The sequence below is a fragment of the Solanum stenotomum genome, chromosome 1, assembly GCF_019186545.1.
Source record: "Solanum stenotomum isolate F172 chromosome 1, ASM1918654v1, whole genome shotgun sequence".
NCBI lineage: Eukaryota > Viridiplantae > Streptophyta > Magnoliopsida > Solanales > Solanaceae > Solanum > Solanum stenotomum.
Window position 1 is genome coordinate 19,998,296 of NC_064282.1, and position 25,184 is coordinate 20,023,479.

Genomic DNA, 25,184 nt, shown 5'->3' on the forward strand with positions numbered 1-25,184 from the left:
CATAATCACTATTCTTTGAATGAATACACGGTAAAAGCCGCCTCTATTCAATAGCTAACAAAAACCACACAAAAAATTGTAACCTACACTTGACAAGCTCGTTGCGACGAGCTCGACCTAAAAGACAAATTTCTTACTTTCGTTGGCAAAAAGTTTTGAGCCATTGGGTCACTCCGAATGGTCTTTCTTTTCAAAATCACAGTAGAATTTTTTTGTTTTGGTGACAATGATCTGTTCTATCACCTTTAATTTAACATTCCTTTAATTGTATTCATGTAATATAGTTGAAATATATATATATATATATATATATATATATATNCTCATGAGTGTAAGTCAGTGATTTAAGTCAAACATAATATTCTCGACATACTTTATGAATGGTTATTATTTATGTTTAGTTTGAATAAATAGTAACTATAATTTATTTGTTGAGTGATATGATATATTTAGTTATAATTCCACATGGAATAAATAGTATGTTTGAGATAGATCATTATGTAAATCGGACAAGAATTGTGTAATTGCATAGCAAATTAATTGTGATTTTGATTCATTTGAATAAAAGAGAATTACATTTTTGGATTGCTCAAACATATAATAATCATCAAATGTATATGATTTATATATTAAATATAATTACATATAAAAAATATACTTATTATATACATAAATATACATAATTAATATATGTATATTATGTATATTTTGACTATCATCTGTGATAATTTTGACTGAGGGGCCACAAATAAAAACAATACCAATAAAATAATTCCATACCAATAGTTCTTCAAAGACATTTAAAGATGTGTTTAATATCATTTCAATGTTTTCGTGTGGTAGAAAAACTAAATCTTACTAATATGCATGTAAAAGAAAAAATCATGTTTGTTAGTGTATTATTACAAGAATACATTGATGTCCCGATTGCTTTAAAATATAATATTTTTACATCAACAAATTCTTCATTATTTATACGAGGTCAAATTGAAAGATTTTTTATTTACATTATGCTCACAATCATTAAAATACTAATTAAATGAATTTTATCCACATAAAATTATTTTAATATATTTTCATTATATGTAATTGATGCACATAAAATTCATCTTTCATATGCTTAATTTGCAAGCGAAGACAATATTTTATTTTCTTAAAATCGTTCATTTGATTTTTTTTCTTTATATATCCTATTGTTATTAAAAGTTTTTCATAAGTTCAAATTATATTAAAGTCATCAACACACAATTTATTATGATATACCTATAATTCAACATTTTTATACAATTATTAAAATAAATAAGATCATCTTTATATCCTTTCTTTTTATTACGCTAAGTAATAGTGTTATTAAGGTTTTAAGCGTTCAATTTGGTTTTAACATTAAAAATTTAAAATTATATTTTTTCGAAAATGTAAAGTGTCACAGTCTCCAACTTTGACAAATCTAGTATATTGTATATGGTAAAACCTATTGGAAATAGTTTGAATTATAAATTTGATATGTAATTGTAAATTATACAAATAATTAAAATATAACACGAGTTAAAACTACATAAATTTATAGGTGGATTCAAATATTGAAGAGTTATTATCAAAAGTTCATTTTTAGTAAGTCTTTCAAAACATTTTTTTTTTTGAATTTTCTTTGATTTGACCTAATAAAGTTGACATGTAAGTAAATTTATTTAACCTTGTTTGATTATTAGTATTAAAATTCTTATTTTCTACAAATAATTTAAGATATATATAATTTTATTAGCTTTCGTATATATTTTATCTTTTCCTCATTTTCTTAAGAGGTTTCTCTATATCTATCTACATCTTCCTTTGAGAATAATTCCTTTATGCAGAATTATTTTCTTATTTTTATGTGTGCAAAATTACATAATTAATCCACACAGATTTAATGAATCGGTCATTAAATTGACGAAGAGAAAAGAGAATAAATGAACCTTGCGAGCACAATAATTAATTACTAAGAAGTATCACGTAAATAAATTAATCTAGCTCATCTTTAATTACATACTTTTAACATTTATGTTTATGATTTATTGAGATTAATGTATATAATTAAGTAAGATAACATAATTTAAATGATTATCAAATACTTTATTATATCTTTTAAATGTTCAATCAAAATATATAATGATTTAAATATTAGATAATTTCTTCTAATCTATTTTTAGATTCAGTGAACAAAGTTATCTGATACTTGTTATTGATGAGAGATAACAAGTATCCTTTATAATTAGTTTAACTATAGATAAGAGTTTGACTCGAACACTATGATGATTATTTAAAATATAACTATCAAAATAAAATTTTAATAAAAAAAATTAAAGGTGATGTCGATGTGAAATTCTTTTCAAGAAGTTAAACATAGGTGACTAAAACAAAGAACTTTCCCTATCATTTTTTTTTGTTTATTTTTACCAAACAACGCCTTAACAGAACTATAGACTAAAACGTTACAATCACTAAGACGCACTTAAAAACTCCTTCCCTGAGCTGGCCAGTGCCACCACTTCCCGGAGATCCGATCAATAAACTACCACTCCGCCACCAACACTCGCCGCAACAATGACGGAATTCCTAGAATTAGAAACACAAGACGCCGTAAGGATGCCGTGGAACGTATTGCCGGGAAGCAAATCGGAGGCTGCGCAATGCGTAATTCCCGTTTCTGCCATATACACACCGTTAAAACCCTTCCCTAACACTCCCACTCTTCCTTACGCACCACTCCGTTGCCGCAATTGCCGATCGGTTCTCAATCCTTTCTCCATCGTTGATTTCTCGTCTACTAAGATCTGGATCTGCTGTTTTTGCCTTCAGCGTAATCACTTTCCTCCGAGTTATCAGTCTATATCGGAGACTAATATGCCGGCTGAGTTGTTCCCGCAATATACTACCATTGAATACGAGAGTCCTTCGGAAAAAGCTTCGTTGACGAACCCTGTTTTTCTTTTCGTGATCGATACTTGTGTTATTGAAGAGGAGATTGGTTACCTGAAATCGTCTTTGCTACAGGTTATGTGATTTTTCTTCCCTAGTGTTTGAGAACTGTTAAGTCTAATACAGTGTTGTTAAAAGATCTTTCCTTTCTTCAACTTCTACTTGTTACATTTATTTTGATCGGGGCACTAGTCCTGTTGCAGTCATGAGATGGAATTAGTAGAGAAAGTGTCCACATAGGTGGTACTGGCTAGTCATGACTCATGACTAACACTTAGTAGTGTTGATGCCAGTTTTCACTAAGAGTTTCAAAATATGAATAAGTAAACACACAAATAGCCGAAGTGGTCGAAGCTTGGCTCTAGCCGATAGGCTAGCAGTAAGCTTGGCTACAGCGAAGCGCTTACCAATCGCGAAGGAAAGGGCCTTCGCCTCTGAGATAGCTCCGTAAACTAATAACTTATAATAGATGAGCCCATTATCCTTATGTTCCGAACTTTCTTCTTGGTACAAGGGGGTCTTTAGAAGTCTAAACTAAGAAAGACATACGAACCACTTAGGAAGGATAAGAGCCGTAGCAGTTCAACATCTACTATATATACATAAAAAATAGTTTTAACCATGTATATACAATGTAATTTTCCGCCTAAGGGGGGTTTGGATGAACTGCCTCAAGCCTACCTAGCTCCACTCCTTGTTGATACAGTTACATTAAGTAATTTTAGCTTGTTTAGAGACTCGTGCGCGGTATGTCACCATTAACGTGGAGAATATCTATTTTTAAAGAATCATGTATCTGAAAAGACAAATTGTTGAGTATTGGAATGTAACAGGTTCAAATAGTGTGGAATAGTAATATAATAACCTATTAAAAAAATAGAGTGGAATAGTATTGAGGATTCAACGAATTCAACTAGGATGAAGCAATGCAAAGGGAGGGGTCACCGCTTCATGGGTGATGCCATGCGCTTCACATGAATATGAGCTGTATTTCAAAGAGAGATGCTCAAAGTGATTCCAATTAGGAACAGTGATCTGTTGATTATCAACTTTGAGGAGTTTTGACTAATATCTATATTATTGTGAAGTGAATATTGACATTAGTTATTTTAATTGAAATTTGATTATTATTGTACTAAATTCATTTATATATTATCTTTTATTTTTCGTAAATAGTGCATTTTACTTCAAAGAAACATGCACTTGCCTTCCTGCTTCATATCTAATGGACCTTGTCTGTCCTTTGCACTTTTCGCTTTTAAAGCACTGCTTTTTGAGAGCCTTGTGTAGAACATCTCTTGTGTAGGCATGTTTTGTGGAAAATAGTCGTTATTTTTATTTTTGATGATGTAAGTGAAATATCATTAAAGGCATCCAGGGGAAGCAAAAGTTACAGAAGAAGAGTTATCTTTACCTTATCAGGACGATAAAAAAGGAGGAGTGCTCAGCTCAAAAAACACAAAAAACTTATAGAGCTTAGGAGCCGACAAATTCCCAAAAAGAGATCTAAGTTATTTAAAGGGAAGCGGTTAGCCCAACTAAAAATGGTAACCCAACAACTAGCCTTAAAGAGTGCATATTTGTGTTGAACCCCATCAAAACATCTCTTGTTTCTTTCAAATCAGATACACCATAAACTATTTGAATGGAAAATAGTTTATTTTCTGCCTAAGTTGAGAAGTAGGAAGTTTGGCTTTTAAACGGTCACATATGGTGTTTGTGAGGATACACATAAGTTAGTTTGTAACGACTAATGAACATGTGTGTCTTATTGGCAATAGGAAAAGATGTATGCTGCATAATGCATCTTATGCATGCCCAAAGTATAATACTGTGCGTAGTGATTAGCATTTCGTGCTTTCCTTCATTGCCGATCATATGGGCCTGATTTCATTTGCAATAGTCGTGCGTGTCAAATTGATGGCGTATGTTAGATACTCCACCTGCATTGGGCTGGGAGTAGAATGTTAATAACATGGGTGGAAGGGTAAAATAGGATGCATAATATGTTTTTGGATCACACATTAGTAATAGGACCAAGGACAATGGAATCGGATGTGAGGCAGATGGAGCATTTCGAATCGTGAATGAGGTATCTCACTCGTTTTACCTGAAACCACTTGTTTATCTGCACACTATATTGCAGCTCTCTCCATTTGAACGATGTCTCCACACCTGTCTATTACCATAGCACTGTCACGTACTGGCTAACGAGTATGTTACATGCTAAAGGTACATCTGAGTTTGTGTTGTTGCCTCTCGGCTAGACTATAGTGAGGTGCCGTCTGGTATATGCAGTGAAAGTGTCTCCTAATGGTACAATTGACCAGTGTTATCAAAGGCGCGCTTTAAGTGCGCTTAAGCCCTAAAGCGAGGCTCAAAATGTGTTGAGCGCTTCGCCTCGCTTTATGTGCGCTTCAGTGTTGTCATCAAGGATCTAAGGAAAATGTTTCCTTGCCAATGAGCCTCTTATGAAGAAGTGAAACTAAATAATTGATATTTCACTTTATCACAAATTTTTTTCAATTTCTTTGGTCATATATTTGTTTATAATTATTAGTCTTGGACTAAACATATATATTTGTATTCTTTTCTCCCTTTGCGCCTCTTTTCGTTATAGCCCACGCTTTATTTGCGCTTAAAGCCCCCACGGACCTTAGAGCTTTTTTGGGCTTTTCGCCTTTGATAACACTGCAATTGACTAATCTCGTCTTGTTGTTAAGAGTTGGAGAGGTTTCTGGTTTGGATTATGGGGATACACTAGCTAAGGTTGTGTTAATTATCTGTTCCTATCACTAGTTTGTATTACCAAACGGCTGTTTGTACAGTTGAACATCAAGAATGTCTTTGCATGGTACTTGAAAGAGGATGTTTACGTGGTGCAATTATCAGTTTTTTTGATCAATAAATTATACAACATATTCAGTGTAATTCCACAAGTGGGGTAAGTTACCAATTTCAAAAAAAAAATTCCACAAGTGGGGTAAAATATAATTATTTTATTTTAAATGCTGTTTATATGGCCTCAAACAATCTTCTTGAACATGGTTCATTCACATAAATTGAACAATTCTTAACTTTGGTCTCATAAGGAGTTGATCAAAATATTTGTTATTCTTCCCACACTTTGATGAAAAGCATATCATTCTAAATGTATTTGTTGATGATATTGTCAGTACAAAAGATAATGTAGTTAATATCGACCAATTAAAGGCCTACTTGCACTTGCAGTTTCAAACCAAAGACTTAAAATACTTGAAGTGCTTTCTTGGCATTAAGGTTGACCCGTAATGCATCTATATATCATAGAGAAAGTATGTGTTAGACATCCTAGAAAAAATAGATTTCTTGAGTGTAAGCTAAGGACACGACAATGGATCCTAGTGTCCAACTGGTACCAAAAGTAAAGTTAGGAGATATTGTTGATTTGTTGGAAGATTGAATTATCTCTTCTTTTTTTTTAATTACCATGGTGTCCAAGCAATTGTGGGCGCACCTCGACTAATTCCACAAAATACCTTCCACCTTCACCAACAACATGTACTCTGTTCACCAAGGTAGAACATATGGAAGAAATCACATAGTGTTTTTGTTGGAATTTGAACTGAAGATCTCATGGTTCTCAACTCACTTTATTGGCCATTAAACCACACTTTTTGATTCAAATTGAATTATCTTACCGTTACCCAATCACATTTTTCTTTCCCTGGGAGTATTGTAAGCCAATTTCTGAATTTTCTAACTATGACTCATATGTGGTGATTCAATTATGAAGTATCTTCAGTGTGCCCTACGGAGAGGTTATGCCCCGAGGAGAGGCTTACTATATTAGTGATAGAGGTCATACTGAAATAGTTAGACATATTAATGTTGATTGTGATTGTGTTGGTGGTGCCTCAGAGAGGAGGTTCATAATAGGTTATTTTGTATTGTTTGGAGGAAATCTGATTTCTAGAAATAAACAAAAAAAACTAAATGTGGTTGCTTGGTCAAGTGTCAAAGCAAGGTTGTGGCCTTTGCTACTTGCAAATATGTATTTGTTGAAGAAGTTATTTGAGGAGTTGGGAGTACAACAATCTCACCCCTTGAAGTTATACTGTGATAATCTGGCTGCTTTACACATTGTCATGGAATCCTATTTTTCATGACAGGACTAAATAATTGCAGTTGATGGTTACTTCGTTCGAGAAGTTTTGATTATCAAGAAGCTTTACACATCGTCATTGAGTTCACATTTTCATGAGAGAGCTAAACACATTGAAGTTGCTTGTCACTTTGTTCGAGAAAAAATGCAATCCCCGGATATTGTGATAGCCTTTGTTAGTTCAAATGATCATTTGACAAATATTTTCACTAAAATTTGGAAGTCCTACCGTAGATTATATCTGTAACCAGTTGGATATACTTGTCATATATACTCCTGCTTGAGGCTGAGTACTAAATGTGGATATTAAGTAGAGTTAGGACGTAAGTGTTGACAATGCTCTGATTCCACTTCTTAAATATACTTTACCTAATATATGTGTAGTGTGTAGAGATTCAACTTTTAACACAAGTTTTCTCCCGATTTCTTTGCTTTACACCACCTCAAGCCACCTCAAGGAAAGCACTGCTCCAACGTGTTGAAGAAATTTGTTATTCTTGGCATCTCCCAATCTTACAACTGTCTTCTAAAGGTCAAGTTCCAGCGCTCTGCAGACCATAGATCCTTCTGGATACCTTGTTGTTGGTTCTGACCATAAATATCCGGAGCTGTTTTTCATAGTTTAATGGGGTACTTGAGTCCAAAATTAGTTTAGGGGCCTCAATGAGACTTTCCAAAATGTCCTAGGGTTACCATATTTATTTACTCAGTTTCTTATAACTTAATAAATAGTTCTTCTTTCGGTTGGGGTCTCTTCAAGACTTCCAAGTATATAAATGGGTATGATCTAGGGAAGATAATCTGGTAGTGAATGGCAGTGTCGTCTTCCTTCCACAAACTGAAGCTTTCTATATTTAGGTAACATTTGTGTCTGGTCCTTAATCCCCAGTTTGGTTCACCTTTAAACCAATTAAAGGTTGGGTTCAAGTTGGAATGTGATGTATTGGGTATAGAACATTTCCACTAGACATCCTTCCTCAATGTCATACAAGCATGTCTCATTGAAAATAATTATTCTTTCGGTTTCTACTATTTGTTGAAGTCACAAATGAAGATTCTAAGCTTTTTTCTCCATTTAGTAATTTTTCACTGACATGATTACTTCTGTTGATAGCAGGTAGTGGGCACATTGCCCGAAAATTGTTTAATTGGCCTTATCACATTTGGGACCTACGTGCATGTTCATGAGCTGGGGTTCGGGCAGATTCCAAAGGTTTATGTGTTCAAGGGGTCAAAGGAAGTTTCTAAAGATCAAGTGTTGGAGCAAATGGGCTTCTTTGCAAATAAGCTTAAACCAACCACAGGTGTCATTGCTGGGGTTAGAGATGGACTTTCTCAAGAGAGTATTTCTAGATTTTTGTTGCCTGCATCTGAGTGCGAGTTTACACTCAACTCGGTATGGATTCAATCATGCCTTTTTATATGTAAATACTGTTATATACATTCCGCACATTGTCAGAACTCGTGACATAACGTGTAGATGGGAAAAAGGGAATGCAGTTTGTAAGTCTTGTAAATATTTATTTTTCACAATAGATATTGCATTTATTAGTGGAAATGGATGTGTTTGAATACTACTTACCCTCTCCCCTCCCCCACCAAACCCAAAAGAAGTGTTCCATTTTACACCTTTGAATGTGGCTGAGTGCAATCATCTTGGTTTCTATGATTGTCCCTTTTTAACTTCCTTTGGGTTTGCAGATGTACTATGTTCTGAAATATGCTTCCTTCAGTGCCTTCTGAGTTCAATGACAGTTTTTATAAATGAGACATTTCATCTATTATTCTGTGCCATAAAATGTGTAATCTTATTCCACCTTAATACTAACTGAAATGTCAATAAATAATAACATGGTGTTTATTCAACATTCCTCTCAACTTAAGAATACTTTACTCCAATCCAAAAAGTGACTATTTTGAATTTTTTCTCATGAAAGTGTGAAGGGTCTAATAGGATATTTCGTTCTAAGCCTTGACAAGCCATTAGATTGTAGTGCTAGTTTTGTTACTCCATTTGTGATTTGTATCTGACTTCATTTTTCTTCTGAAATTCTCTCTTTCAGATATTAGAGGAGCTTCAAAGAGATCCTTGGCCCGTGCCAGCTGATCATCGAGCTGCACGGTGCACTGGTACTGCATTGAGTGTGGCTTCTCATTTGTTGGGTATATGTGTTCCAGGTTCTGGGGCCAGAATTATGGCATTCTTAGGTGGGCCCTCAACAGAAGGGCCAGGTGCTGTAAGTCATAGCTCTTTGTTGAGTTATTAAATATGAATTTTAATTTGAGTTTCTCATTGAGACTATAATAAGATAAAGTTATAAGGACTTTTTTCTAATTTTTTTGTGAGTGTTTTGGGGTGGAAGCCACATTTTTCGTCTTAGTGAAAGAGAAACAAATGAAACTATCCCCCAAAAGAAAACAATTGAAAAATACATTATTTACTTGTCAAATTGACTGGTTTACACTGCATTTAATCTGCAAGGTTGCACTTAGTACATGCCATTTGTATTCTCTCACTTAAATTGTGGAGAAAGGGTTGCTTTGTCACGACCCAAATTAGGTCTGTGACCGGCGCTAAGGGGAAAGAATCCCAAAGCAAGCCTTACCATAAATTTGCAGAAAATAGGGCAGAGTTTCCTTTGTTTTTGTGCCTATCTTGAATTTTTCCTGTCTCAGAAATCCACAACACAAATAATAACAACTATAAACCAAAACCTAATATCCATTGATGGTCTAACTTCCACGCAATAATACCAGTTATATCTCCAAATACGAAAAAGAAGTTCAAACTAGTCACTTAACTACAATATGAAGGAATACTCATGACTCAAAAGGAAAGGATGACGAATGGAGCGACTCTAAGAGTTTTTAAAGAAACTAAATAAACCATAGCAAATCAATAGATCTCTTGCCACACGAAGCAATGCGGGGCTCACCAGATGCTACCAAATCACACTCTCTAGCTAATGAAATCCTCTTCAATACCACCTGAGTTCTCTGTAAAAACAATTAGCGAGGAGTGAGACGCTAGCTCAGTGAGTAATAATACTTAACCACAACCATTTTAATGAGGGACAAGGCAGAAAACTTGCTAGTATAATAATCAAAATGATGAAATAATGCCCTTTCAGAAATCATAATAATATTCAATCTTATGTGCCTCATATAAGCAAAATCAATGTAAATACTTAATAGTAAACTCAAAAAAACATTTCCATATCAAATCTTATAGCTGGGAGGTTTCGTGTGGCCTTCTCTTTAAGAAGTAACCAATAACAGTGAACTCCTCATAAAGGAGTTAGATATTCATATCAATAGATCCCTACTCGAGGGATATCAGTAACAGTATGCTAGTTCTACCTTCCCACTAGCAAGGGCTTTATCAGTAATCTGTAACTACAAATCAGTAACTACAAGGTGCATCAGGTCTAACGAACCCGTCGGCTACGGGATTCATCAAGGTCTACTCCCATTTATATTTTTCTTGTAATCAGTAGAAGAATTTCAAAATCGAATATAGAGCATTTAAATCTTATCAAATCATATCATTTCAAAGATTAACAATCACCTGCAAAATACTATTTCTCAAATAAGTGTAAAACCTTTTCAATAACAGTGATCATATCTTGTAAGAATGAGATCATCTCAAATAATCTTTTCAGTATCATATCCAGGAAAAGACTTGTCCCACATGCAAGTTCAAAACAGTTGGTAACACATTTACTTTATAAACCATGTAAAAATCATGAAATTTGTGAATTACAAATTGTGGTAAGATTACTACTCACCGTACTCGGGTTGAAATACCAAACTTGTCACTTCAAGTAAGCGGTACAACTTTCATTCGATCAACCTATATTCACATGATACAAATCTCGTGTTAAATCTCCTTGTTAGAGTTATTTCATGAACTAATTTACAATACCCAATCCCCAAGGTTACAGTTTGACTCTCATACATCCATCTTATTCATTAGTTTAATAGTCCTTCAATTTAAGCAACAATAAGTCATAATTATAAATATCCACATCTTGCTGCCGCTCAGACAAATTCTTTGGCTTCCCATGACTTTGCTGTAATACTTTTTTTATAATTCCTTCAACATTTATTCATACCCCTCAGAAAGTAACTTGTTTCATCATATAAGTTTACATTTATTTCTATCTGCTACAGTCACTAACTCAATTTTTGCATCACAATGTAACTCAACTAGGAGTATACTTGGTGTTAGTATAACAAAAAAATCTGCTTTTATCCATGGGTGTTCTCATATCCAAATCAATTGAATTCATATTTAAATTGTTGATGCCACATTAATCTGACCCGTGAGAATACATATATAACCAGGTCAGTGAAGTGAAATAAAATACCTTGAAATCCCTATTTACAACAGCAGGGGCTCCACTTCTTCTTCTTCTTCTTTTTCCGCGTTGAACCCCTTCGTGCTCCTTCACTGGAATAGATGGGCAAGGAATACGGTTCTTTTTTTTTTTTTTTTCAAGAGCTGCTGGGAAACCTTTTTTTGTTTACCCCTAAATTCCTTTAGCTTAATATTTTTCCCTAGCTACGTTTCTGATGGGCTAAGGCCCATTTGAATTATTATTATTTTCACTAATGACTAATATATCCTTTGCTTAAACATGGGATACTACATGCTTAATGCACACCCTTTGTTAAAAGTTCACTATTCTTTAGGCTCTTTGATGTTGTAAGGTTGTTTTTAGGTTCTCATGTTAAAATCATGGCATAGCATTCAAAAACTAGGATGAATAGCCTTACATTTTCCTTTGTTATCTTTTCTCTGAGCGGATGGAGGTAAAACTTAGTGTATCTAAAAGGCAAAAGCACATAAACAACAAGGCTCCTAGCAGCGAGAAACAAACCAGAGCAGACTTTATAGAAAACAGAAGTTACATAATATTTGAATAGAGCACCTCTTTTTATAATGGCGGTGTCCATGCCAGCTTGTGAATACCTCAACTGTTCCACCGAGTGCCCACCCAAAGCTTAGGTAGATGAGAAGAAATCACCTAGTGTTTTTGGTCTCAGTTGGAATTTGAACCCTAGTCTCCAAAGTTGTAGTCACTTCGTGGCCCAAAGTTGGTATCCACTTCATGACCACTGGGCCACACACTTGGGTGTAATATATGAATTTAGCATTTATAATGTCAAGATAGCAACTGACGTTAATAGTATCAGCTTCCAAAATACTACTCCCTTTGTTCTAATTTTTTAACATAGTTTATTCGACACAAAGTTTAAGAAAGAAATGAAAGCTTTTATAACTTGTGGTCTTAAACCTACCATAGCATTTGTGCGGTTATGAACTTTTTGAAAATTGTGGCCTTAAAGTTTAAACATGTCATAACATTGTGTGTTATAAAAACTTCTGATTAAAGGTAAAATGAGAAGTGGAAAACTATTTATTTCCAAATTTAGAATCATGACATTCTTTTTGGAACATTCAATTTGTGTGACATAAACAAGAACGGAGGGAGTATAATGACAATATTAGTTCCAAGTTCCAAAATAGGTATCACGAAACTGTAATTTCTACAATGTTGGAGGATATAATTGCAATCAATTGATTCTCAGTTTCCAATAATTAACAATTAAGATTGTAAAAGATTTATTTTTATAGCATGCAATGGATTTTTTTTGTTTCCAAATAATCAGCCTATAAATCAAGAATAAGAGAAAGGAAAATGTTATGGAGGAAATACAACAAAGGGAAAAAAAGAATCGTTGATGGTAATATGCATTTTGCTTTTCTGTTTTTGGTGCACTAAACTGTATTCTTGTGCACTGAATCAATCCTAGATGTCCTAGGCACCATTTAGGATTTGTTTCATATCTGGTATATTCTGTATCTATTCCATTTGTAATTTTTTTTTCAGTGCTACCTAAGCACTGGTTTAGTACAAAGTTACCTTACTCAAAAAAAGAAAACAGAAAAAGAGAAGTCCAGATTCCAGAAGCAGGTGCAAAAAAAGAGGACTTGCTTTGTTGCACACCAGAAGGAGGGAAAATAGTCACCTTGAAGAAGAAAGAAGTAAATCAAAAGAAGCAAAGTAATATATTTTAGCAGAAGAAAAAGAGTCATTGCTAACTAGATAAGTATATCAACAACAACAAGCAACAAAAGTATTGTTACCTTACTAATAAAAAGAACAAGCAACAAAGTAGAGAACAGGCAAAGTATATTTGAAGAGGAGTCCTAATACGTAAAACAAATAGAAGTCATATATCTCCTTTTTTTCTTTTTCTTTTTCATCATTTAAATCGGATCCAAAGAAGCAATGGCTTCTTGCTTAGATTCTGATTGCTTGTTCCTCACTGTTAGAATGATTATTATCACCTGGATTGAGAGGTTTTCAACTTCTTTATGGTAAAAGTTTAAAGTAACAAGAGCCAACAAAATATTAAGCCTGTCTATAGCAGATATCAAATCTGTATCATGTGCATGTTACTCCTATCTTTGGTCATTTTTGTTATCAATTGCAACTCGACATGTATGTACTTGTGAGTGATTTGTCTTATATTGAATGAATATTGCAGATTGTGTCAAAGATTTTGTCTGAGCCCATAAGGTCTCACAAGGATCTGGACAAAGATTCTGCACCATTGTATCATAAGGCTGTGAAGTTTTACGAGGGAATTTCAAAGCAACTTGTGCATCAAGGGCATGTGTTGGATGTTTTTGCTTGTGCACTTGAACAGGTAACATCAAATAATATTCACCAGAATTTGATATAAATGCTTTCACTTATTTAACCAGTTCCAAGGTTATAAAATAGATGATTGAAAGTCACTTCTAGGTTGAGTGCTTAAGTTTCTCCTTTCATACCCGGGGATTTTCTTTTATTGAGAGATTTGGTATTTATATGACCATGCTCTTATATAAACACAGTGAAAATAGAAATACGTTCAATTATTCATAGAAAAGTATAGCCAATTGATAAGAGAGGATTACAATTGTAATGACACATGTATTTTGCGAGTGAGAAGAGAGTTTGAGAGAGAATACATTTTGACAACTCCTCAAGATTTTGGGGTTTAAATAGCTAACTATGTTTTTTTGGTTTCCCATCTGGTTTACAGTTCCTGCATTGGAGCCCAACTAATCCGGATTCGCACTGCGTAGGGCCCCATTCAGGGGAGTGCTCCGTAGTCTGTACTAAGGATTTTTCCATAACCAGGCTCGAACCCGAGACCTCTGGTTAAGGGAGGAGCAGCCCCATCCACTGCACCACATCTTTTGATGGTGAATAGCTAACTATGTTACATGCTCTAAAAAGAAAAGAAAATTACTACATAATTACAATAGGAATAAATCAAGCTATCTACTATATTTACACTTGCTCTAGAATATTCCTAGGATTCTAAAACTCCCCTCACGTGGTGCATACAAATCATATGTGCCAAGCTAGCTACATATATAACTTGTTCTTGGACTGCGAGGACTTGATGAATATGTCTGCAAGCTGATCATTTGACCGCACGAACTTTATGACAATGTCTCTTGAGAGTACCTTCATTTCCAATGAAATGACAAATCATTTTCTTTGTTTGATTCTCTCGTGAAACACTGGATCTGATGTTATGTGAAGTGCAACATCATTATTACACAGAAGTTCCCTTTTTTTCAGTATCTCCAAATTTTAATTCTTTCAGTATATACTTAATCCATATGAGTTCATATGTAGCCACTGCCATAACTTGATATTATACTTCTTTGCTCGATCGTGCAACCACATTTTGTTCCTTACTTTTCCACCTTGTGACCCCTTGCTATTTTCTGTTTGGCTGTTTTCTTTTACTTATATGGAACCTGTTGCATGCTAGGTTGGCCTTGCTGAAATTAAAGTTGCATGTGAGAAAACTGGTGGACTTGTTGTTCTGGCAGAAAGTTTTGGCCATAGTGTTTTCAAGGATTCTCTGAAACAAGTTTTCCAGTCAGATGGCAATGATCTTGGCCTGTCATCAAAGTAAGGTTTAATTGAACATTCTTTGGTTTGCTGCTTCCCCAACCCTGGCCTCTTAAAAAAAGCAAAAAGTAATTTCCATATGAATTCTAGGACTAGAGAATCTCTAATTTCTGATCTAACTATTGGGTTATGTCTCTTTGTTATGTTTTGTTCTACTTCTATACCTCTAATGACATCTCATTATCATTCCGTCATTGCCAAGTAATTATGATGGCACTAAGCCTATTAATGTGTTTTGGTTTTTCTCTTTCCACTTTGACAATGTGCACACAATTCAGTATATTGACTCTATTCTTTGCCAATTCCTTTATGAATCTTGATGTTGTGATTTTTTGTGACTCTGAAAACACTTATTTCTTACTTGATCTGGTTCCAATCAATCTTCGTGGCCCCCATTTGATGAATTTCTTTTGCTCATCCATCTTTGCAAATTTGTTTGTAAGCATTACTTCATAAGAAACTTAAATGTCTTAAGAAAGTTGTTCTCTCTCTTTCTTTTTTCCTCTTGACTCTCCAGACTCTTGCTTGCAAGGTTCCTTTTTTATTGGACGTCTCTACTTATAGGTGACAATTCTTGATATTAAGTTGAGGATTATTAAACTTACAATTCGGTATTGGAGTTTGGGCAATTTAAAAGAAAATGTAAAGAGCATTTGGTTAGAGGAAATGAAAAAGCAGAAATTGATTTTCTTTTTCGGGATTTGTTTGTTTGTCGCTAACTGCCTAACTCACTGCTTGGCATTTTAACTGTACCCTTTTTGTCTCCTAAAAGAAGAAAAGAAAGGTATATTGTCCCAGGGCTTTGGTCTAGTGGTAAGACCAGCACGTGATGTTTGGATTTGGTGCTCATCGCAGGTTAGAACCTCACTGCATGCAAAAGTTTGGTATTTTAAGTGGAGAAGGATAGAGAGCTGGGCCCATTATCAGTTGAGTGTTGAACTGTGTGTGGTGATATTTTGGTTTTAAAAAATAGATAAAAGGAAAGGTATCTTGGGACTTAATCATGGAAACAGTGCTATGCTCGTTTCAACATCGCCATTTCCAAACTTCTTAAAACTATATATTATTAAAGTTTTGGCTTTTGAAACTACCCCCTGGGGGGCTGTAAATCCCACCTCATCAGGCTCTGCTGATGAGTTTTGATGTGAATATAAAGTTATCTTTATCAAAAAAAATCAAGATTTCAGATGAGGGTTTTCCCTCATATTAAAAAAAAAGAAGTTTGGAGTTTCTTTTAAACATTATCTATTGGCTAATTTAAACGGCCAGTGTCTGCTACAATGAGAAGGATCTGGATGATGAAAAATGTCCAAAAGCAGCAGACAAATTCAGCAAATTTCATGTCTGGCCGAGTCTTGTCAATTATGAAAGCAATCTATCACCAATTGAATTCTAGAACTCTCTTCTCCTTGTATTTAGGCAGAATGCTTAAAGTACACCGAAACTTGACACGAATTGTTAGTTTCACATCTAAACTATCAGTAGTCTTAATTATCCCCTGAACTTGACTATCTGATAGTCTTTACCTCCTAGACGCTGATGTGACAAAGATCATGAATACATTCTCTTTTAGACGCGTCGAGATGGAAAAAAATTGAAAAATCAGCTCCCAAGTAGGCTACTTTTCAACCGTTAATCGCCACATAGTCATATACAGTAGTTTATTTATTACAATTGCTTATTTCTTTTTTGCTTCAGCTTAATATATAATGCAAATTTACTCCAACTTTACATTTTAAAATTTCTTCTTTAAATGCAATGACTACTTGTTCCAACAATTTGTTTCTACTGTATATTTCTTCTTTTTCAGGCCAACTTGTAAAAAAATAAAAATTGACTCGAACTCCATTTTAGCCAAATACAATTAGTTTAATCCTAAATTATGAAGTATCAACTGTGTATTTCTTCTTTAGATGCGATGACTATTGATTCAACTATTATATTTTTCTTTTTCTGACCAAATCTATAAAAGAACTACTGGGCGCTAGCTCCTTTATTTTCAGCGAAATAAAAAGTTTTAGCAAAATAATTAAGTTCCAACTGTATATTCTTATTTTTATCTTATTTAATGACCATCTGTTTCAACAACGTATTTCTATTTTTCGGATATAGTAACAGAAGAATTGGCTGAAAATTTATTACTTTTAGCCAAATAAAATTTTTTGCCTGAAAATGGAGTTCTAGCCAAGTTAACTTACTAATTGACCCGAAAAAAAAATCTAAAATGTTAATGAATTTTAAAAAAAGTATTTCTTTTAATAATGCTATGTGGGCAAAGAATCCACAAATGCAGACGAGTGTATCTCCCACTCTCTTAGGATGAGATCTTGCGGAGTAAAGGCTGTCAATTAGCCAAGTTCAGGGGGTAATTAAGACTACATATAGTTTAAGTGTGTAACTAATAATTCGTACCAAGTTTAGGGGGGTCCCTAGGTATTCTGCCAAAATATTTAATTTATTAGTCTGATGATATGGTAGAGAGAGATAAACTAGAAGCAGTTTTTGGTTGAGAAAATGATGGTCAAACTTGGGTAATTATTGAGAACAACATTCAAAGGCTATAGTAGTGGGATAAAGATGAATATGGGCAGTGAAAAAATGTGTTATCACAGAGGAAGTGCTTGCTGGCGAAAGCACAATTCAACCAAGAGTTGGGAATGATGATGCGAGTAACCAGAGAAGGGGCGGGGATGGGGCGTATAGAGGGGGCCTAACTGATTTGGGTAGTTTATTGCTTCAGATCAGCTTCTAAGCAAACTCACTTGGGCTTGACAATACGAGGTGATTTGATTAATTGACGGTTAACACTGAACTCTAATACACAGCCTGATGAATTCAACTTAACTATGTTTACCATAAGTCTCTTTATTTTGTTTGCAAACCATTTTGAGACCATTGATTGGAACTTTCTTTTGTTACTTCTGTGTCAATATTAACATGTTATTCATAGTTCTGCACAAAATTCCACTCCAGATGCTGATGAGTGGTCTGAAACATTTTCATTTAGCATTGATATGTTATCAAGTTCTTACTCTGTCTTACAACTTAGGTAGCATCTTTGTTTGTCTGCAGCGGTATTTTTGAGATAAATTGCTCAAAAGATATCAAAGTTCAGGGAGTTATTGGTCCTTGTGCATCACTTGAAAAGGTATGTTTTACTAATTTAAGTGCTTTCTCTCAAAGCTTTTAGATACTCATTAATGGTGTCTTTCTACAGAAAGGTCCTTTGTGCTCTGAGGTTGTCGTAGGTCAGGGAAATACAACAGCTTGGAAGATGTGTGGTCTTGATAAAACTTCAACATTTTGTTTAATATTTGAAGTTGCCAAGAAGGAGAACCCAGATGCAATTGCTCAATCTGCAAATCCACAGTTTTATTTCCAGTTTTTGACATAGTATGAACTTAGCTTATTATATCTTGAGAAGTACTGACCAGTTTGTTTGGCTATGATCAACTATTTCCTGACATCAAAAATATTCTTCTCCAGTTATCAGCACCCTAGCGGACAAATGAGACTTCGGGTTACTACTCTTTCTAGAAGATGGGTTGCTGGACCTGGAAGTGTACAGGCAAGGGCTCTTTATGCACTTTATGCTGTCTGTTTCTGCTTCTGGTGCTTTTTTTTGCCTTTCCTTTATCCTTTATGCTTTTTCCATGTAAACAAAAGTAAAAATCTGATGAGTTCAGTAGTTAAATCATGAAATTGAGGATACTGGGGTGGTTTAGATGGATAAGAAGTGAGATGGGAAAGATAGTTGCTCAATCAGATTATAATAACCCGAGCTCCTATATCTCCAACAAGAACATGAAGTACTCAAGTATCCTCTTTGGGAATGTAATAGGACATATTTAAGTTAAATAACTTTTGGATTTATATTGATTTGGTAAATCATTTAAAAGTAGGCATAGTTGAGGTAGGCTTGTGAAGGCGATTAACCATTCTTTGACCTCTTCCGTTTACAATACTTATGGTACAGAGTGAGATATGTGTGCAGATTGATAGTTTGGGGAGTCATTAGACGCTATTTGCAGTGCATGCAAGGCTCGTGCTTTGCTTACCCACCTCAAACTCCTTGGAATCCTATTGGAGTGTGAATATCTACTATTGTGAGTCTCTGAGATCGTTGCTTTATCCTTAAATAGACCTAATATGATACTGAAATTAAAGGTAATGAGGGTTTTGGTTTCACACCCTGTTGGTCCCCAGAGGAGTTTTAGTAATTTCTGGCCGTTGAAATTAGATCCTTAGATAAGGCTCTCTGCAGTCATCTGATTGGCCATTTGTCTCCTGTTACTCCACTAGTTTTAGCAGCAACTTGTAACCCTCTTTTGTTACAAGTTCATCAATAAGTATCAACAATGTAAATTCTACGATCTAATGGTTGATATCCTTTTAACTTTTGCTGTCCGACATCCACTTTCTAACTTTTGATGCCTTTTCTCTGCACTTATCAATACTCATCTAATATTTTATTTTTAAGAAGTACTATGGGATCATTATATAGAAGTACTTCGGGATCAATTTTAAAAAAAATAAAGTATTCAGATTATTTGAAAAGTCAATTTATCTTTTCATTTCTGCCCATTTTTATTTAGCTACAATAAGAAGTCAATTGTTATGGTCCCTTGAAATGGATCTGGATCTGGATCTGGTTATAGGGCGTTGTAGTGTGAAATCGAATGTTTTCTTCCTACGAGCTATGATACTGGTTTGTTAAGAGAGAACCTGCAATCTCTTGAGTTTGAAGTACTCAAAGACTTAGTGATTTCTGCATAGCATTTCACTGAATTCAAATACACTTTGTAAGCGCATATTTTGTGAAGCTGTGACACCAATGATGGCTCGCAAAGAAATTTCTGGTTGATCTGTATTAGGATTTGTCTCCTGTTCCATAGATTCTTCCTCTTTGTCTATGGAATCAATCCAAAATAATTTCTTGCATTGATGGCCCCGAGTGAAGACTTCATCACAGTTGAAGCTGAGACCCTTACGCCTCCTTTCAAACATCTCAGATCTAGTCAATTTCCTTACAAATCTGGTGCGCTGTGGAGGTGAGAAATCTGTTGTTTTGGATCTGCAGGCATCTAATAGTTGCGAACGAAAAGGTTGTCCCTTGCTATCATAAAGCTGGGATAAACTCATCGCCGCCAAATCTAGAGGATTATGCAACTCAACCTCAATTGCTATATAATCCACAAGATCACTAATATAAAGTTCAATCTTTTGCGATTGTGTGAGTGTACCAGCCCGGGAAACTAACTGCTCAAACTTTTCTTGGTAATCTGCCACGGACCCAATCTGGCGCAACTTAGCCAATTCTCCTAACTTCTGACTTCTGATTGGTGGCCCAAAACGAAGGTTATAATAACGTTTGAATTCATCCCAAGACGGTTGAAACATATCTGTCTCTAGTTGAAGAAACCAAAGTTGTGCATTCCCCTCCAAATGAAAAGAAGCAAGTCCAACTTTTTCTTCCTCTGGGGTTTGTTGGTGTCGAAAGAAGTGGTCACATCTGTTCAGCCATCCCAAAGGGTCCCCTTGGCCGGTAAATCTTGGAAAATCCAACTTTGTATACCTAGGAATGATGGAACTTTCTTCTGCACATCTGATTCTGACCCTCCTGCCACTCCACTTTTACCCTTCCAACCCCGATTCTGACTAGTATGTTCAGTTGATTCAGAATCGACCTTCGAATTCGCTAGATCCTTTGTGAGTGCATCTAAGCGAGCGTTTATTGCTTCCTGTCTCGCTAATCTTCTTGAAACAATTTCACTAATTGTGCCAGTTGATGTTGAATTTGATCTCCCATAACACCCATCTCTGATACTAAGTTGTTATGGTCCCCTGATATGGATCTGGTTATGGGGCACTGTAGTGTGAAATCAAATGTTTTCTTCCTACGACCTATGATGCTGGTTCGTTAAGAGAGAACCTGCAATCTCTTGAGTTTGAAGTACTCAAAAACTTGGTACTTTCTGCATAACATTTCACTGAATTCAAATACACTAAATACAACACTGGTGGATTAACCACCCATCTGAAAACAAGGAAAATAACTTCCTACTACAACTGAATTGAGAAAGTGGAGGAATAACCTCCTATTTAAAAGTTGTTGTAATCTACTGCGAACAACTAAATAACTTATATGCTAAAGTAATCTACTTTCTAATTTCCTTAAATCTCCCATGTGTAAACCTTTGGTAGACTAAAGGGGTGCTAACATCAACCTTTCATCATTCTAGTTGAATTCGAACTGAATCAGAAACTTGTGAACACTGAAATGCAGTTCGACTAACTACCACTGTCCTTCAATCTTAATAAATACTACCTTTTTATTGCAATGCGGCACTAAACTTAAACCTTGTTGCTAACTGAAACAATTTTAATCACATCATAAGTAGGTATGTTACTAGGTCAGTGGTTTGAGTTGATATGTCTTGAAAACATCTGGGTCCGAGTTTTCATTGCTTTGCTAGATATCTTAAATATATGTACTCGTTTTAGATAAGGTACAAAGGACTGAGGAGACTGAATTCGGAGTCTGATTTTAATGTATATTTATCCTATTTAAAGTTAGTTATCAGCTTATTGACAATTATGCCACTAAAATTGAAAACCTGATAGATTTATTCATGGTTGCTTTAGAGATAAAGTAAATAGGATATAGTTTTTTATGTTTATCTGTCTCACTGTTTCAGCGAGAGGTTTGTCTTCTGTATTTTATAGGACCTCATTGCTGGATTTGATCAAGAAGCAGCTGCTGTGGTAATGGCACGACAAGTTTCTTTCAAAATGGAAACCGAGGTATCATCCTCTTGGTCTTATTACTGATGATTTAACCTTATATCTGGTTGTATTTTTTGTTTTCTGTCCAAGAAGTTTTGCTTTCTTTACCATGGCTTGCTATCTTGCACTGTTGTTTTTTTACCTTTTGGAAACCCACTTCCACTTTCTTCTGCAGGCTGATTTTGATCCCATCAGATGGCTGGATAAGTCATTGATACACATATGTTCTCGGTTTGGTGACTACCAAAAAGATACTCCATCTTCTTTCACTCTATCTCCTCGTTTTTCAATATTTCCCCAGTTTATGTTTCACTTGCGGCGGTCTCAGTTTGTCCAGGTATATTTTCATCTTGATTGTAAACATCAAGCATATTACTTTCTTACATTTCTGTCTCTACCATCATGCTCAATTTTTAAGCATCAACTCTGGCTCAGGTCTTTGGGAACAGTCCAGATGAGACGGCATATTTTAGAATGATTCTGAACCGGGAAAATGTTGCTAACTCAGTCGTGATGATTCAGCCCTCTTTGATATCTTATTCTTTTCATTCTGGTCCGGAACCAGTCCTCCTTGATGTGGCGGCAATTGCTGCTGATAGAATCCTTCTTCTAGATTCTTATTTTACCATTGTCGTGTTTCATGGATCAACTATTGCTCAATGGAGAAAACTTGGATATCATGAACAAGCTGAACATCAGGTAGCCTTCTTTTCAGTCTGAACTAAACACTGAAGAGTTAAAAACTTTTATCAATTGCTAATTCTAGGATTGTATGTCAAGTAATTTGATCTCAGACTAGCTTTCTTTTTGATGCTGGTTTGAATATGATATATAGGATTACCCCACAGACACACGTGTGTGAGAGTAAATAACAACTTCAAATTTCAATTGATTCATGGATCCATATCTTTCAAGGGAATGATTTGTGCTCTTTTGCATTGAATGCAGACACTTCAAAAGAGTCACCGTGACTGGATAGATGCAACACTAGTTGCATACCTGTTCGATGTAATCTTATTTTCACCATCAGACACATGATAATAGTCGGGGGGAGGGGGGGGGGGAGTAATTAAAAATCCATAAACCAGCTTTTACTTTTTGTTTGATACAAAAATCAAAGTGTAGTATCAGCAATGATGTGGAAAAGGTGTCATCCTTGTGTTTCCTGACCGACAATTTACTTTGTAGCCTGCTTTAAACAATTAATCTTATTTCTGAGTCCATTTTGATTCTGGTCCTATTGTCTATGTCATGGTGCACAGAACTCATGATGATTTGGATTTGAGTTTGCTCGTCATTTATGTGACCTTAAATTTACTCTATGGCAGGCATTTGCTGAACTATTAAAATCTCCTAGAGAAGATGCAGAGGCCATTGCTCGTGAAAGATTTCCAGTACCTCGTTTGGTCATTTGTGATCAATATGGATCTCAGGTTACTAACTATGCTTTCTGTCTAGTCCTCCTTAATGTATATATATTTTCTGTTTTTGATGCATGTGCCTTTATTAGACTTTACAGCAGATGTTGATCTGTAATCTTCAGTTTTGTAGTTCTTCTTACATATTTGAATTTTTTCTTAAACAGCAAGAGGTTTGTGATATAACATTTTTGTCTGCAATTCATGTTCTGAACAAAAGGTTCGGATTGGCACTTTGAGTTGATATCTGTGCTAAAATGCCATGTTAAAGATGTTAGCTATCTTCTAACCAAACATGCTTTCTTCCTTTGAAACTTGGTCCAAAAGCTAATCATGTTTCACTTGTACGGAAATAATTTGTTTCTGTTGCTTATTAGCTGCTCTAGTAGAAAAACGCTGGAAACAATCATCAAACACTTTTTGATGTCTATTCATGAAAAAAAAAATAGAGTTTTTATCCGGAGCTTTCAGTTTGGCCAAATTTTTACCTGCTTTTGATATATCTTTTCTTCAAGTTGCCTACTGCATTCTTCTCCTTTCTTTGTCGAAAGATCTGGTGGCCATAGTGAAAACTAGATCTGGACATCAAAATATTTGTGTTAGTTGCTCATTCCTGGAAAGAATTCATCATCTTTTTTCCAAAGTTGATACCAACTTGAAGTTATCTTCTGTTTGTATTGTATAGAATAACTTTATTTTAGGCAGAAGTAATTTTATAATAAGAGTAATCTTTTCCATACAGGCCCGTTTTATGCTAGCAAAGTTGAATCCCTCTGCCACATACAACTCTGATGCTCCTCCTATTCCTGGTGGAGATATCATATTCACGGATGACGTTAGTTTTGAGGTTTTCTTGGATCATCTGCAGCGGTTGGCTGTTCATTAGAGTCCATGACACATCTTCAGAGTCTAGCGGAGAATTTTGTAAACTTTTTTCATTTGGATTGATTGTACAGCAAGACAATTTGACATTTAATTTTGAAATCATTTTTACATGGCTTATTTATTTGCAATATCTTGTAATGCTTCTGTATTATGAACTCTCTGAGGTTTTGATAGACATCAAAGAAAGAAAAAAAAAACTTGTAACATTGTGGTGAGAACAAACATCTCTACTGCAAGTGAATTCAGTTTATAATTATTAGGGCCTGAGTTGTGTTATAAATTCAAAATTAATTACTTGCACACGACAGTAAGTCGGATAAAATACATTTGGTTTTCTCTTACTACAATTTTGCTTACTGTTTTCTTGCTTCTCTTTTTCGTAATTGTTGTTTAAAGTTTCTCTACTACTCCCATTGCCTTCATGATGAATTTATATTAATTTTCTCTTCACTCCTCTTCCAACAAAAGATGTGGAATATTTCATATTGGAGTATTCCTAGAAATTTGGCACTATTCTACTAATTATGAGATTTATATACATACATCTTTGAATATATTCAACTAATCAAAGTTGGGTTTTGATACGACGGTGTCTCTTAAAATACCTTGACTTAATTATTTTCTTCCAATATAAAGGTTTTTTTTTTTTATAACCGAGAAATATGTTTGAAGCCCGCCGTTTGGACCAATATCAAGCTGTTTTTAGTGTTCCCATCACTCATCAGTGCTGCTGTCTACTCTCTCCGATCACTTTAACTATTCATTTCAAATTATTTCTCAAGTTAGTTAAAGATTATGCACCACTTAATATGAATATCATGGTAAAAATATGCATTTCGTTTCAATTTATTTGTCTTACTTTTCTTTTTAGTCCATCACATAACGAATGCCTAAAAGGTCATAGGTTTTTGTTTACTGAATGCAACTCATGGTAGTTGATGGAATTGCTATTGATGTTGGTGAAATATGTGCAGGGCATTGAGAGAGGACGAGTTGAGATTTATG

The 25,184-nt window shown here is 34.8% G+C and overlaps 2 protein-coding genes across 2 annotated transcripts in view; both read left to right on the plus strand.

Moving 5' to 3' along the window:
* The window catches only part of LOC125847528 (uncharacterized), a 126,551-nt gene that overhangs the window by 46,827 nt on the left and 54,540 nt on the right, over positions 1-25,184 (plus strand). The window lies entirely within an intron of this gene.
* LOC125847479 (protein transport protein SEC23) lies at positions 2,437-24,508 on the plus strand. The gene is made up of 13 exons (XM_049527093.1): positions 2,437-3,033; positions 8,220-8,498; positions 9,166-9,339; positions 13,661-13,822; positions 14,948-15,090; positions 18,163-18,238; positions 18,308-18,483; positions 18,577-18,658; positions 21,817-21,894; positions 22,052-22,213; positions 22,312-22,575; positions 23,205-23,309; positions 24,037-24,508. Exons 1-13 carry the CDS (start codon positions 2,584-2,586, stop codon positions 24,178-24,180), a joined length of 2,295 nt encoding a protein of 764 aa, XP_049383050.1. The 5' UTR covers positions 2,437-2,583; the 3' UTR covers positions 24,181-24,508.

What these genes read in the sequence shown, in the direction of transcription:
- LOC125847479 (XM_049527093.1), top strand. Translation starts at nt 2,584, where the DNA reads ATGACGGAATTCCTAGAATTAGAAACACAAGACGCCGTAAGGATGCCG. An exon ending in GATCTTGGCCTGTCATCAAA is followed by an intron (nt 15,091 to 18,162) that starts GTAAGGTTTAAT and finishes GTTTGTCTGCAG; the next exon opens with CGGTATTTTTGAGATAAATT. An exon ending in GGCGGTCTCAGTTTGTCCAG is followed by an intron (nt 22,214 to 22,311) that starts GTATATTTTCAT and finishes ACTCTGGCTCAG; the next exon opens with GTCTTTGGGAACAGTCCAGA.